Here is a 14,501-nt window from a genome sequence, read left to right as displayed (position 1 = left end):
CTATCTTAAGGAGCACCTCCAGCAACACCAGACAGGCTGCTTAACAAGATCAGCCTTGGATGGCCTTCTCTCTGTCCCATCAGCCAGGACAGCTAGACTGGTGGGGACAAGGGAGAGGGCCTTTTCTCTGGTGGCCCCCAGTCTGTGGAACTCCCTCCCTAGGGAACTCCGCCATGCCCCCTCTTTAATGAGCTTCCGCCGTGCATTAAAAACATGGTTGTTCAGGCAGGCATTTGGGTTGGGTTAGGGTATTTTAGAAAATGTTTTTATTGTAGAATTTTATTGTTTTAAGCTGTTGTATTATATGCTTGTACATCGCCCAGAGTGGCTGGGTGACCAGCCAGATGGGCGATTAATAAATTTAATTAATTAAATTTATACAATATACAATTCATATATTGTTACCTAGCCTCCCCATTCCCCATGATTTCTAAAAACTATGTAATAAGAAGATATTTATAGAAAGACTAGAGATGTAAAATGTCTGGAAATAATGAAGCTGTAGGGGAATCCTCTCTGTAAGATTCTCTGCATAGTTATTTCTTCCATTCCTTATTACAATTATTGATCTAATGTTTCTTTTACTGAAATACATTTAGGGATCCTCCAAGTCATGCTCAGTTTCCCAACATGTGAGTTGAGTCACCATATCATAATATGGAAGAAAATGTGCATTCCTGACAGTTTGGGTTTTGTTCTATACAGACCTGTGTTTCTGGACTTGTTCTGGTTAGATGCTGTACAGTCAATTAATGTAGTTCTAACCTAAAACCCACATGTGAATAAAACACAGTAGGTTACCCCGCACTGTCACCAGATGCGACGGAACAGCATATCAGTTATCCCATCTGTGCTTATTTTCCTTTTTATGAAATTAACTTTGAGGCTTGGGTCTATAGAACTCACTGCCACAGTTTTTAATAAAGTTCTCAGTTAGACCTCACCAATAGGGAATACTGCCTCAGCTATAAAACCTCTTACATGCTGCCACTAGAATAAACCCTCTCTACCTAAAATAAATTCAGTAGCCTGGTTCCTATGGCATAGGTATGAGACTGACACTTACCACTATAGACAACCTTTCAAAATGAACAAAAAATAACAGAAATTATTTACAGAAATTATTTACAGAAGTGAATAATATGTCACTCTTCAAATAATAGGTTGAGATTGCTTAAAGGTTCTTAAATTAAATACAGTTGCTTACCATCCGAAGCTGAGTCTTTCCAAGCTAAATAACATCTCAGTAGGTATTTCCTTCAGATCAGATTTCCCTAAGCTCCACCCCACAAACAGCAACAGGTTTAGGAATTCCCCTAAACTTCTTTCCAAAAAGGAACAAATGCTGTACACCAGTCTTCTTCTGCCTCTTGTTCTTCCTGCTCCTTCTAGCTTCTAGGATGATTCAAAAGTTTTAGGGACTACTCTGGCCAGACATAAAATACGAACCTAAAATATGTTATGCATAACTTGGTTTGCTCATAAAATGATCATGTTTGGTATCTTAAATTTAAAAGTATAACTTATTCAGACAATAATTACAATTTACTAACTGACTTTACATTCTAAATTTTTAAATATAATGATAATTTAATGAGCAAACCAAGTTACACAGAATATAATTTTAAGAACATAAAGGCTGCTTTATGTTTCTAAAGCAGCCTTCCCAACCTGGGGCACTCCAGATGTTTGGGATTATGCTGTCCATCATTCCTATGCTGCTTGAGGCTGATGGGAGCTGAAGTCCAAAATATCTGGAGGGTACTAGGTTAGGGAATGCTGTCCTAAGGCAACAAAGTCACTGTAAAGAGCGCTAAAAAAATAAGTATTGCACATTTTTCGATTTTCCCCCAATGTAATTTTTTCTGAAAAAATACAAGTCCCAGCCCCCATGTGGGAGTAGAACTGCCATTCTGCTCATGCTATACATTTTTGATCCAAATCACTACTTGCAGACAACTACAAGACAACTAACATGTAGCTAGGGATGTCTGTCACCAGGAAATCTAAGCCACAGGATTCTTTGGAAAGTCTGGGAACTGGGGGAGGGGGGAGTGTTTTTGGGGTTTTGTTTTTTTTTTGCATAAATAGCATTTTGCGCAAATTGCCACTGTAATTTCCCCAAATTGTGGTCACAATTTGCACAGATTATGCAAATTATGACTGAAATTTGCACAAGTAACACAAATTATGCAAATTGCAGCTGCAATTTGTGTAAATTGTTATTTACATAATTTTTTTAAGACCCGAAAATCTGCAAACTAGCCTGACATGATGCAGATTGAGCTCGGCCAGCTCTTGGGAAAGCGAGCCTGGGGAGCCCGAGCTGATGAAGTCTGGGGGGGCCGAGCTGATGAAATCTCAGTGAGCTCCACCCCCACCCCCACCCCTGGGCAGATTCCTCCAACCTCCCTACATGTAGCTTGTAAGGGACTCTGGGAAGACTGAAAAGGTGGCCATAATTTTAAACATTAAGTAACTGAATAATTAACTAAATACCTTGACATTATCCAGAAGCAAGAAGATATCAACAAGGTAATTCAAGCAGCAGGCAGTAGAGCACACAAGTTAAGAGTGATGGGCAGTTGGAGACTAGGTCAGTTTGTGCCTGAGTGACAATTTGCTCACGCTTAGGAACCAGGCCAGAGTCAGGTGATTTATGGAACCAGGTGAAATCGTACTGCCTCTTGTGTCCTCTGATCCTGCTGACCTGGTAGCTGCACTGCCACCCTCTGGCTATCTCAGCTGTTGTGTTGAAGCATAGCAGAAAGCAGGTCAGCAGTTTCCTCCTTTGGCCACAGTGCCACAGAGAATAAGACATCTGGATTCCACAGCCCAAGTACCCAATTGGAGACCCCTAGCACTTTAAAGATATTCTCCTATTCCCCCCTCTTTGAATATCTGTCTGTTTCTGGGTTCTCTGTTAATTTCAATTTAACAATCATGGGGCAGGGCTCTAACCCGTAAAACCAAGCAATTCTGGACACTTATGACAGCAGACTTTTATGGCTGTATTCAATGTTAGTCTAATTTAAGTCCCACTCATTTCAATGTAAGTAGGGCTAACATTGGCTACAACTCTTAATGTTCTCCAGTTAAGCTTCAAAATGGTACAGTGTAGCTCAGCCTAAATTCAGTTTTTAAGCTACCAAAAAAAAAAAAGAGACAGTCTGTCTGAAAATATTTAATATCATACACAAATTTGATTCCAGGAAAGTGTCTTTTAACACATATTTTGTTCCAATATTGGCAATGGGAACCTTTAAAACTGATACAAATGAGCTGCAATATATTTACTTTCAAAGAGATTGCATCACCTATTGCTTCGAATAACCCTAATTTTAAGCTTTACTCCATGAAGTATGTTTGGCAAGCAGCTAGTGAAATCTCCATGGAAATAACAGCTCTAAACTACATCAGTATGCTAGTTTGAATGAATTCCAGGTCTGGCACATGCATAGCAGTGGCATGTTTCCAGAAGTACAAAAATGACGTCAGTGGCTTGTGTAATCATCTTGTCTTCACTCTGTTCTATAAACAAAGTGCTTCCCCCCCCCCTCCCTAATTGTCTCTCCTTTTCTCACTGAGAAAAAATCTACATGAGCCAAAGCTTTAGGCTAATATAACTTGTAGTGGTGTTTGTTTCTTTAATCAGAAACTAACCATCTACCCACAATAAATTGAAATCACAGCATTTGAAGCCAAACTGGTTACTGGATTCCTCTCTAACAGTAAGAACCCTACAGTAAGGCATGGAGAGAAAAGGAGGGGTAGAGAACTAGGTAGGGAGGTATGGCGTAACTTGATAAACAGAAAGACTTAAAAATTATGTCCCTTTAAGAAAAGCCTTTTGTCCCTTTAAGACAGAAGTGCCCCCCCAGATGTTGTGGCCCCCCAGAAGTGATGGCCTACAACTTCCATCATTCCTCACCCCTGGCTAGGGCTGACAGGAGTTATAAGCTCAAACATCTGGAGGGCCACAAGTTGCCCACCCGTGGTTTAAGACAAGCATTGTCTATATATCTAAGGATTGTACTGAATCAAAATTATGGATGTTTTGAATGGTTAAATAACAGAGGTCAGATTGTGTGTGCATGCACAAGCATGTGCAAACACACACACACACACACACTGGAGAATTCTTCCCTTTGTATGGTAAAACTACTACTTTTGTCTATATAAGGAATGGAGCATATCACAGATGGACTTAGAAATAAACTAATCACATTGCCCTATCTAAAGGTTCATGGGATATCAGACATTAAACACTTCCAGCCTTTACATTCTTCATAAATATTAATAAGTAATATACAGGGTCCTTTGAAAAGTAGAGGCAGAGAAAGCGAGCAGCAAAAGGCATTAGCATGCGTCTGCCAGGCTTTCAGCTGTGAACGGAACTTAAGATTCCCAGGTGCCAATCCAGTATTCAGAACTATTCTTTTCACACAGAACAGTATTCTGGTGAATGAATTAAGTAAACATACATCCCGCACTCAAATAGCTGATTTTCAATGGAATCCCTCTCGTTTCCAGCTACTCAGCTTTAGAAGGCGACACTTTGCACACATTTCCAATGTATCATTTTTCCCTGTGTTCTCCAAGAACATCCTAACAGTAAGCAATCCAAGGATGAAGACAAATTGACATTACGTAATTATAAGCTGTGCATATTAGAGCAAACACAATTTTAAACGGGTGCATTAAAAATGTATGAGCAAGAACCAGCAATTGGCATACCTACCTTGTTAATGTGCAGCTGCTGCTGCTGAAATTGCTGTTTGTGTTTTTCCAGGAACTGCTGATGCTGTTGTTGGATCACTAATTGCTGGAGGGCCTGTGCATTCTGGGGAAGAGGAGCAGACTGTGTGCGCCCCAGAGGGCGGTGTTGCCGCAGTTTGTGTATTGAGGGAGACAGCCGATCTGCACCCACCAGGGACTGCGCATGGAGGGGGAGTGCCCCTAGCCCTGAAAGATACCAGTCTGAAGATAATATGGAGGAAAACAGTGGAGAAGAAAGAGGAAGAGAAGAGGAAGGGAGAAAACAGCTTTTGAGTAACTCTCACGGTAACAATCATGTGTGTTATTAAGCCAGCCACCGTGTCATTTTGTCCCGCTGAAAGTTTAAAAAAATAAAATTCAGTAAGGTAAAGAATGCGGTAACACAGAGTTCCTTGGACAAATTACAGATATAGAGATAAACACTAATATACCTCCTGATGCCTGGTTGGGAGTCAAGATGAGCAGATAACGTAAGTGATACATGAGAGTTGTCCTGTATGAAATGAGAGCTCACTCATCACACTCAATCACAAATTTCATCAATCATCACAATCCCAGTTTATTCTCTACCTTCTGTACTGTGTAGGCACTGAATTCCAGAGTGGGGAACTCAGCATTTTTCATTAGTATAGGGGGACATGACAATGGTCTATAAAATTATGCATGCTATGGAGATAGTAGGAAGAGAGTTCTCACCATCCTTTATGGCACATCATTTATGGAAAGGTTCTCACCATCCATTATGATCACTCAACATGTTTAGCAGTAGAAAGGATCAATGTCAAAATGCAGCAATCTCAGGCAAATGCTGGGGCACTGGAGCCCTCACGAGGCCCACCACCGCTGAAGCCTGTCTGTGCACCAGGTGAGGTGGGTGCTGAGAGCAATGCATGACTGCAGTGAAGAGTGATTTTGATTTATTTCCAGTGTCTCTGATATAGCATCACCCTAGTACATTACATCAGGGGCATGGGGGGAAGGAATTAAAACAGTAGATTGCTGCCCTGCTCACGGTAGCCACACAGGAGTCCTCCCCGTACTGAAGATACAAAATTCTTAAAGGGGCCCACCTGGCCCAGCACAGGCTTCTCTTTAAAATCAGCTCAGTGAGTCAATGAGGCTGGTCACATGACATGACAGCCTACTGTGGATTATTTAACCCAGGGTGAGGCTGCGGCATGTGCATTTTGAATATGCAACCCATACTCGGGGGTTGTCATGTTGTGCAAACCTGTCAAGCGTGGGTTATGCGAGGCTTAAACAACTCTTGCATAACCCATGGTCTGTTTGGGGGTTATTTGAGGGTTGTTTAAGCCTCGCATAATCCACACTCGATGGGTTCACACTACACAACCCAAATGGGGGTTGTATCTGCAACTTGGCACCCACTGACACACAGCTCATTGTGTATTAAATAACTCATGACAAGCTGTGGTGTGTCATCCGAACCCTGTCAATCTCTCTTAACCTCATTCGCTATCGCCACAAATTCTCTTGATTTGGATATTCATCATCTGTATTCCTTTGGTATATCACACTTTAGCTTGGTTCACACATACATATCTCAACTTACTAAGCTAAGAAATGCATGGTCCTTGTGTCTGGAGGGAAAGGGCATCATCTTGCCCCTTCCCTTCACATTTTTCAATGTGCTGCGATTGAAGACTTCCTGGGCCAATTGACCATAGTTTCCTGATAAGTCTGAACCAGGAAAATGATTACTAGGATCAGAACAAAACAGGATCTGAAATCAACTTCAAATTATAGGTTCCTGGTATGGACATAATGGGAAAGGTAGACTTCAATCACAGCACAATGAGAAGGGAAGGGTTTAGGATGAAGCGCACTGAGATCTTTAAGTCTGAACTGGGCCTTTCATTTTTATCATTGATTCCGAGAAAAACACACACACTTTTTCAGTTACAACTTCTGTTCCTCTCACCTGGGACTAAGGGATTTTGTGCAGCTGGTTGTTCCAGTAAGACCATGTGTTGAAGAAGAGGGTTGTGTGCAGTTCCCCCATCCCTGTCCACCGAAGTACTGCTCAAATAAGGAGTGAGGTGTGTGCCAGGAAATATGGAGATTCGTTGTTGTAATGATGGAATAGGAAGTCTTTCAGCATCCTGCTGTCCTGATCCCCCCTGTAAGCATACAACTGGTAATATATTGAGCTTATGAATGCAGTTAATGTAACCACAAAACTCCTCAAACTTCACATTAAACAGCACTTACACTGGATGGGGTGGTTGCAGGTAGTCCTAACGTTATATTGGGCAAGGAGGGAGAAGTGTACAAAGGCAGCTGCGTTACTGAGCCTTCACGATTCACAAGTCTATGAGCAAGGTTGGTCTGAAAAGAGAACCAAAAATGCTGCCTCAGAAGACAGGACACCTCCATTACACAAGAAAGAAAATACCCCATATATAACCATTAATTAGTAGTATTGGACCCAGTTTTTTTCACTGGTTTCAGGGGAGATGGTGAAAACAGCCCCTGAAGACTGGAATAACTTTTAAGAGCTTGCTGAAATTGTATACCTTGTGGGAGGGAGCCAAGGGATTTTTCCCATTTTGTCCTGCAATAAAAACACTGCTGCCGTTGCAAGCAGTGGAACAGCCTAGCATTGTTTTATCTTCATTTTGAATGGCATGTCCCAGTAGGAATGGCATCATGTCATGACACACCATCATTCCCAGGGACATTCTCCAGGAGGGGCGGGGGCTGCTGCCTGCTTTCTGGATGCTGGATCAATTAACACCATATGTATGGGGTCATGAGTTTACTGTTCTCACTGATAATCATGGACCTTGAAAAATACACAGAATTGCAATTGTGGTCATGGAGGAAGCCATCTACCCCCACCCTCACCCCCCATGAGAATGCCCTGGGGAATTATGCTGTCATGACTTAACATCATTACAGAAAAGGGCAACTAAAGTCATCAAGGGGCTGGAGCAACCCCCCTATGAGGGAAGATTACAACAGCTGGGATTGTTTAGCTTGGAAAAAAGGAGGGTAAGGGGAGACATGATAGGGGTATACAAAATTATGCAAGGTGTGGACAAAGTGGATACGGAGACAGTTTCCCCCTCTTTCATAATACTGGAACCTGGGGTCATCCCATGAAGCTGACTGGTGGGAGATTCAAGATAGAGAAAAGGAAGTACTTCACACATAGTTAAACTGTGGAATTCACTACCACAGGATGTAGTGATGGCCACCAGTTTGGATGACTTTAAAAGGTGGTTAGATAAATTCCTGGAGGAGAAGGCTATCAATGGCTACTAGTCCTGATGGCTACCTCCAGTATCAGAGGCAGTACACCAGTTGCTGGGAAACATGGGTAGGAGGGTGCTGTTGCACTCGTGTCCTGCTTGTGGTTTCCTGGTTGGCAGCTGGTTGGCCACTGTGCAAACAAAATGCTAAACTAGATGGACCCTTGGTTTTATCCAGCATGGCTCTTCTTATGTTCTTATCATTCCAAATGGAGCATTCCATTTGAAATGAAGATAGGTCACTACTAGGTTCTTCTGTCACAAGGTTCTTTCAACCATAAATGAAAAACACTGTGGGTATTTCCTCACTGCAGTAAGCAAGGAATGAAGATGAGTATGTTATACATATTCACGTACTATTATTACGACTACTACATTTATATCCTACTTTCCTCCAGGGAGCTTAAGGTGACTTATAAGACTTTCTTCCCATCCATTGTATCCTCCCAACAACCTGTGAGGTAGGTTAGGTTAAGGAAAACTGGTAAAGATAGTCAAAGATAATATGTTTCTCTTCAGTACTGTGTTGCTGAAAACAGAGTATGGGATTGTTCAGTAAAGGAAAAGGTTTTGCCAGGTGATAGGAGTATGAGGGACAGCAGCTGTTTTAAAAAGTCCTCACTACTGATACCCAGAGAGTTTAAGGTAGAATGTGAAATACACCTGCTGAACACGAAGAGAATAATCAGAACATGTATTTTTCTATATCAGATTGGAGCAATTATTCCATGTCTGGTAACCTCCATGTTAGACAACTGCAATGTGTTGCATGTGGGGCTGCCACATTTGAAGATTGTTCAGAAATTTCAGTCAGCTCAAATGCAGCAGAGCACACTTTCGATCTTGTATTCTGCTCTGGTAGAGTTGGTGCTCTGAAGGTGGAGGAGTAACATGTGACTCTGTTGACAAGGACAGACAGATCTATCTGGTTAGTTTGGACTGGCTGCCGGTCAGCCAAAGTCAGTTTGGACTGGCTGAGGAGCTCCGCAAGGGTGGGGGACCACTTAGAATGGTCCACCCCAGGCACCCGATGGATCCAAAGGGTTTCCTGAATGCGTTTGGGGATTTTCCAACCTTGTGCGTTGGTGGCACTGTCAAAGCCCTGGCTGAACTGTAGAATATGGAAACAGTCTGGACCATTGACACTATTGCTCCTAAGTGCCCTCTTCCTCCTGGTAGAGCTAGGTCAGTTCCCTAGTTTAATGAAACATGAGACACATCAGCTAAAGCACTGTTGGAGAAGAACTTGGGACAAATCCAACCAAACATGGGTAAAATACCATTAAAAGACTTATACCACTCGCTGGTGGGTGCAGCAAAGAAGAATCACATTTCTGCCACCACTGTGTCTGCACAGAATAGGCCAGTGATACTTTTCTGTGCTGTGCGAGACCTCCTTCGTTAGCATGCTGGACAGGGGGAGCTAGAGAAGGCAGTAGCTTGCTGTGAACGATTTGCTTCGTTCTTTGTGGATAAAGTTGCTCAGATTCGCCTTCACATGGGGTCCAATATTGGAGCAGGTCAGAGTGATGTAATTGCTCGTCCAGTTGTTTTGGATTTCAGATCATTTTCATCACAGTGCTCTTTTGCCTATAATCTTGATATCATTTCTTATGAAAAATGTATCAATGTTTGGCTCCTAGCACAAGCAGCTGGTGTTACAGTCTTAGTACCTTTCACAATGATAGCAATTTTATGAAATATTGTGTGAGATCTAAGTTTCATAGCACCACTTTTAATATACAGAAAAAACTGAAATGCAATCTATAATTAACACCAAAAGCTATTTCATGTGTATGATCTGTTTAATGTACATTAATTTCTTTGTCAGAATACTAGTAAACAATTTGGTGGAACTTTGTTTTAAAGATAACCCTGAGTGCTCATTGGAAGGACAGATACTGAAGCTGAAGCTCAAATATTTTGGCCACCTAATGCGAAGAGAAAACTCTCTGGAAAAGACCCTGATGCTGGGAAAGACTGAAGGCAAAAGGATAAGGGGACGGCAGAGGATGAGATGGCTAGATAGCATCACCGATGCAATGAATATGAACTTGAGCACACTCCGGGAGAGAGCGGAGGACAGGAAGGCCTGGCATGCTATGGTCCATGGGGTCACAAAGAGTCGGACACGACTTAACGACTGAACAACAACAACAACAACAACAGTAAATAAAATAGCTAAATGTCTTACTAAACATGTAAAGCTAATGAAATTGTTTCAGTTTGTCTAAATACATGGCTATGCTTTCTAACATTTTGAGTTGTACAGTACATGAACAAGACATGTGCTGCACCCAACCGGGTATAACGAGAAAATACAAGTGAGAGCTCATTATCAACTCAGTGGTAGCAATGTCAGCAAATTCTCTACTGTTGTGCCCTCAGAATGACATCCAGTGAAATTTTTCTGAGCTGTTTGGGAACCTGTTACAGCTTGGCCCAAAAGGGGAGTGAAGGAACCCCTCAGAAGCATGCTGTGACATTCTGAGGATAAAATCACTGGTATATACCTTGACATAGATGCACCAAATTCTACAGTACAGTCTATGGAAGTGTTCAGAGCTCCACCTAATCATGTTTTATTGTACTAGTTTCAGTTACTGTGGATGTGGTGAAGGTGCTTGGGAGAGGGGCAGTCCACTTCACATTTGCTTGATCCTTGTGCTTCATATAGCAGAAAGAGGTTTATTTTATGGGTCTGAAGAGTAGTGAATGCCTCTTTGCAAGACAGGATGGTCTCAGGTGTCTTGAAAGAAGTGGCTGGAAGCTGTTCCCGAAACATTCATCCCTGTACCCTGATGACTGTATTGGCTGGTTACCAATATCCCCTTCTTGGGCAAGGTACTCAAGTGGGTGATGGCCGTTCAACTCTAGGCACTTTTGGACAAGAATACTTATTTCAATCCATTTCAATCTGAGTTCAGGCCTGTTTTGGGCACAGAATATGCATTGGTTGTCCTGATAAATGACCTATGCTGGAAGAGGGACAAGGGAAGTCTTACCCTGCTCCATCTCCTGGATGTTTCGGCACCTTTCAATACCATCAACTATGGACCAACTCTCTGGATTGCGGACTGCAGGCACTGTGTTGCAGAGGCTCTTACCTAGAGCACCATTTCCCAAAGATTGTACTGAGAGACTTTAGCTCAGCTCCGTGCCAGTTATTTTACAGGATAATGCAAGATTCCATTTTGTCTCCCATGCTTTTTAACATCAATATAAAACTGCTGAGGGAGGTAATCTGGAGTTAGATATCAGCAATATGTTGATAGCACCCAATTCTACTGAGTTAAGCGAAGCAGTAGATGTGCTGACTCAGTGCTTGGAATCAATTCTTACCTTTTGGGACCAGAATATGTGAAGAAACACCTGCCTCCACATCAGCCTGCCTGTGCACTAAGATAATCATCTGAGACCTGACTAGGGAGAGGGGCTTCTCAGTAGTAGCACCCATTCTTGAAATTTTCTCTCCAGGGAAGCTGAGATGTTGCCCACTTTGCTAACTTTTTAGCACCAGGATAATACTTTCTTAAAAAATGTACCAAGCTTTTAATTGCTAAACTGCAATGATTTCATTACTGCCAGTTTTTACCTGCTTTTTATGCTTTTTAATTCTGTTATTATGTTGCTGTGATATCTGTTTTATTTTTACTAAGTTGGATTCAAAGCTTCAAAGCTTTAAAACAAAACGTCTGTTGACAGAAAGAGAGTTCTGCTCATGGAACAGGGCCTTCCAAGAATGGAACAAAATCTTTGGATTGCGAAAGTCACACTGAGAATTGTGAAAGTCACATTGTGTAAGTCACATTGAGAATATTTATACTGAAGGGTGACATGGTTGAAATTAAAAAAAACCTGTCAATAAATAGAGCTGATCACATTATCATCTTGATACTGCATCAGTGTTTAAAACTTCAAATATTACAAGCTTGAATACTCAATGTTTTTAAAAACTTTCTTATTTTAATTTCAGTGAGTAAAAGACTTTGCTTGCACAGACCAAATCTGTAAATATTATTGATCCGCTGTAAAAGAAATGGAAGCATACACATGTTCTCAACATTTTCCATTTATACTCTTAAAAGTTACCAATGTCTGAAGTAATGTACTTTCTCTCCATTATATACTAGCAAACAAACACAGCTTTGCACGGATGGGATTACAGCAATGAAGTGAAAACGGCAAGCAAACTTACAGCTATGAAGAGTTGGACACATTGTGCCCATACTGAGCGAAGTCTGGTATGTTAGCAGCCCTAGGCATGGCCCCGTCCAAATAATGCAGGCATGGCCCCTTAAGGGAGAGGTCTATTCACTCCATTCCTCTTAGGGGCCTGCCCCACAGCAGTGGGGAGGGGTCTGGCATATAACTGTATCCCTCAATTTACTAATCTCCCCTGGCTTCAAACTATATTGACTGCAAATCTATGCACTGGTTAGGGAAGTCTGCCCCTAACGATTGAAAATGTTGGAGGGGTCTGTGCACCCCATTCCATTGAGGTAAGGCTGCCCCACAGCAGAGAGGTGAGGCAGGCATATAACTCGGCCTACTACTGTTCCCTGCTCCAAACTGTATGGACTGCAAAGCTGTGTGCTGGTTAGGGAAGTCTGCTCCTAAGGGCTTACTTTATTATTGCAGGCTTCAACCACACAGACACATTTAAATTAATTAAAATTAGTTAATGTGCTTTAAAAACAAAGTAACCCTAGGTGCACACCCCTAGAATCCCCTTATTATCCATGGCAAGTTTCAGATGTCTTTGTTTTATGGTCTTGGTGCTATGGTAGAGATGGACAGATATACCTTTTATTACTACAGATAAACTCTGCATGTATATTACACAAACACACACACGGCTCTCCAAAATGTGTAACATAATTTGAAATACATTCAAATTAAGCAAAGCAACAGGTCTTACCTCTGCTTGAATATTTGCAACTGATCCAGTAATTCCATTCTCAGCGCTTATATTACTGGAACTATTGTTTGGAGAACTAGGGCCAGATCCTGGAGCACTATTGCATGCAGAGTCTAAAACACATTAAAAGCCATTTATTAACACCACTGTCATGTAATCATATTAAAAAAATAAAACAAGGGTATATTCCTTGTTTCCACTTTGGCTCAACAAAGGTATCCTTTAATTCTATGAATGTGTTTTCTAAAAGCAACAATTCTGCAAGTATTCCAGGCTTCCCCAACCTGGTGTCCGCCAGTTGTTTTGGACCAACTTCCATAAGGCCCAGCCAGCAGGGCCAATGATCAGGAATGCTGGGAGTTGAAGTTGAAATCTGGAGGGCATCATATTGGGGAAGGCTGGGGTATTCCAAAATACTTCAGCTTTCACTTGTACAAACATAAGTGAAGGAAGTCACTGATAATCTGTGTTAAAAACACTCATTAAAACCCGAACATTACTAACAAATTAGCTCAAATAAGGGTGTCAAGATGCAACATCTTACAGGGAACTAAATTTTAAAAATGTTTACCAGTAAAATGCAGCATAATTTGGCCAGCATTATTTACTAGAAAATTTGCAAAGATCTCATATTGAGATATAGTTGTGAAAATGAGAGAACTCATACACATGATTGGGGATGAAGGGCAAAATTTTCTTCTAGTGGCAGTCCCTTATACCTCACAGAATGCCACTTTGGAGTTCCCCTGGACCTTTTCAAAGGGCATGCAGATCTGCTGCTGCAAGGGCAGAGCTCACAAAGCCCCCATGTGTGAGCAAACCAAGTGCCACTTCACGTCCTGGCCTAGTGAGTGCTCAAATGGTGATTTTTCATGAACACTACCATGCTTCCATAGGACAGCATAGGACATGGGAGCTTATGAGCTCCACCCTTTTACCAGGAGACCCTCATGCCCTTTGAAAAGGACAGGGAACTTAAGACAGGGAGATCCCTATACTAGTATGGTCCTGGATCCTCAAGTGACTCTTTAGTGTGAATTGGAAATAAATTGTCTTTAATATTATATCAACAGTATTTAAAAGAAGACAGATCTATGGGTTGGATCCAGAGTCCTGTGAGTAAGACTCCACCCACCAGTGTTGAGTGAGTGGAACACCACCACTGTTCTGCAGGAGAAAGGAGGTGATTTTCACTGATTCTTCCTTTCTCCTGCAACACAGTGTAATGCTGCTCTGGAGGGTCAGGGGACCTTGCAGAACAGTGGTACTGGGGGGGCCGATAGGGAGAATTGGCATTAAAAAAAGCATCTTCCCTGCCCCCCCCCCCTTCCAGCAGTAGCCTCTGCTGGATCTCACTCCCTTACATGAACAGAAGGAGATGTTCTATTTTCCGGAAGGGCACTTTGGATCCAATCTGTCCTCTAATTATGCCAACTGCAAGAGATGCATGGCATTAAAAGGTCATCTTTTCAGATCTGGTGGAAATTCCCACTTATTCTAAAATTTTAAGGGAAAATATTAACAGA

General features: G+C 41.9%; 1 protein-coding gene across 15 annotated transcripts in view; it reads right to left on the bottom strand.

Annotated features, from left to right (window-relative positions):
- The window catches only part of HDAC4 (histone deacetylase 4), a 240,882-nt gene that overhangs the window by 99,167 nt on the left and 127,214 nt on the right, over positions 1 to 14,501 (bottom strand). For 14 of the 15 annotated variants that reach the window (XR_014785743.1, XM_084819809.1, XM_084819817.1 and 11 more), the window contains 4 exons: positions 12,976 to 13,088; positions 7,012 to 7,128; positions 6,722 to 6,920; positions 4,742 to 4,980 (listed from right to left, as the gene is read on the bottom strand). Coding sequence is in view for 14 of the 15 variants with exons in the window: in XM_084819809.1 (XP_084675935.1) it covers positions 4,742 to 4,980; positions 6,722 to 6,920; positions 7,012 to 7,128; positions 12,976 to 13,088 (668 nt within the window). In the remaining variant the exon portion in view is untranslated. The remainder of the gene's footprint in view (positions 1 to 4,741; positions 4,981 to 6,721; positions 6,921 to 7,011; positions 7,129 to 12,975; positions 13,089 to 14,501) is intronic. The other variant, XM_084819827.1, reaches the window with a different exon arrangement.

Source organism: Heloderma suspectum, chromosome 1 (assembly GCF_057233095.1).
Source record: "Heloderma suspectum isolate Gila_16-S chromosome 1, 16-S_ref, whole genome shotgun sequence".
NCBI lineage: Eukaryota > Metazoa > Chordata > Lepidosauria > Squamata > Helodermatidae > Heloderma > Heloderma suspectum.
This window is presented reverse-complemented; position numbering and strand designations above follow the sequence as displayed.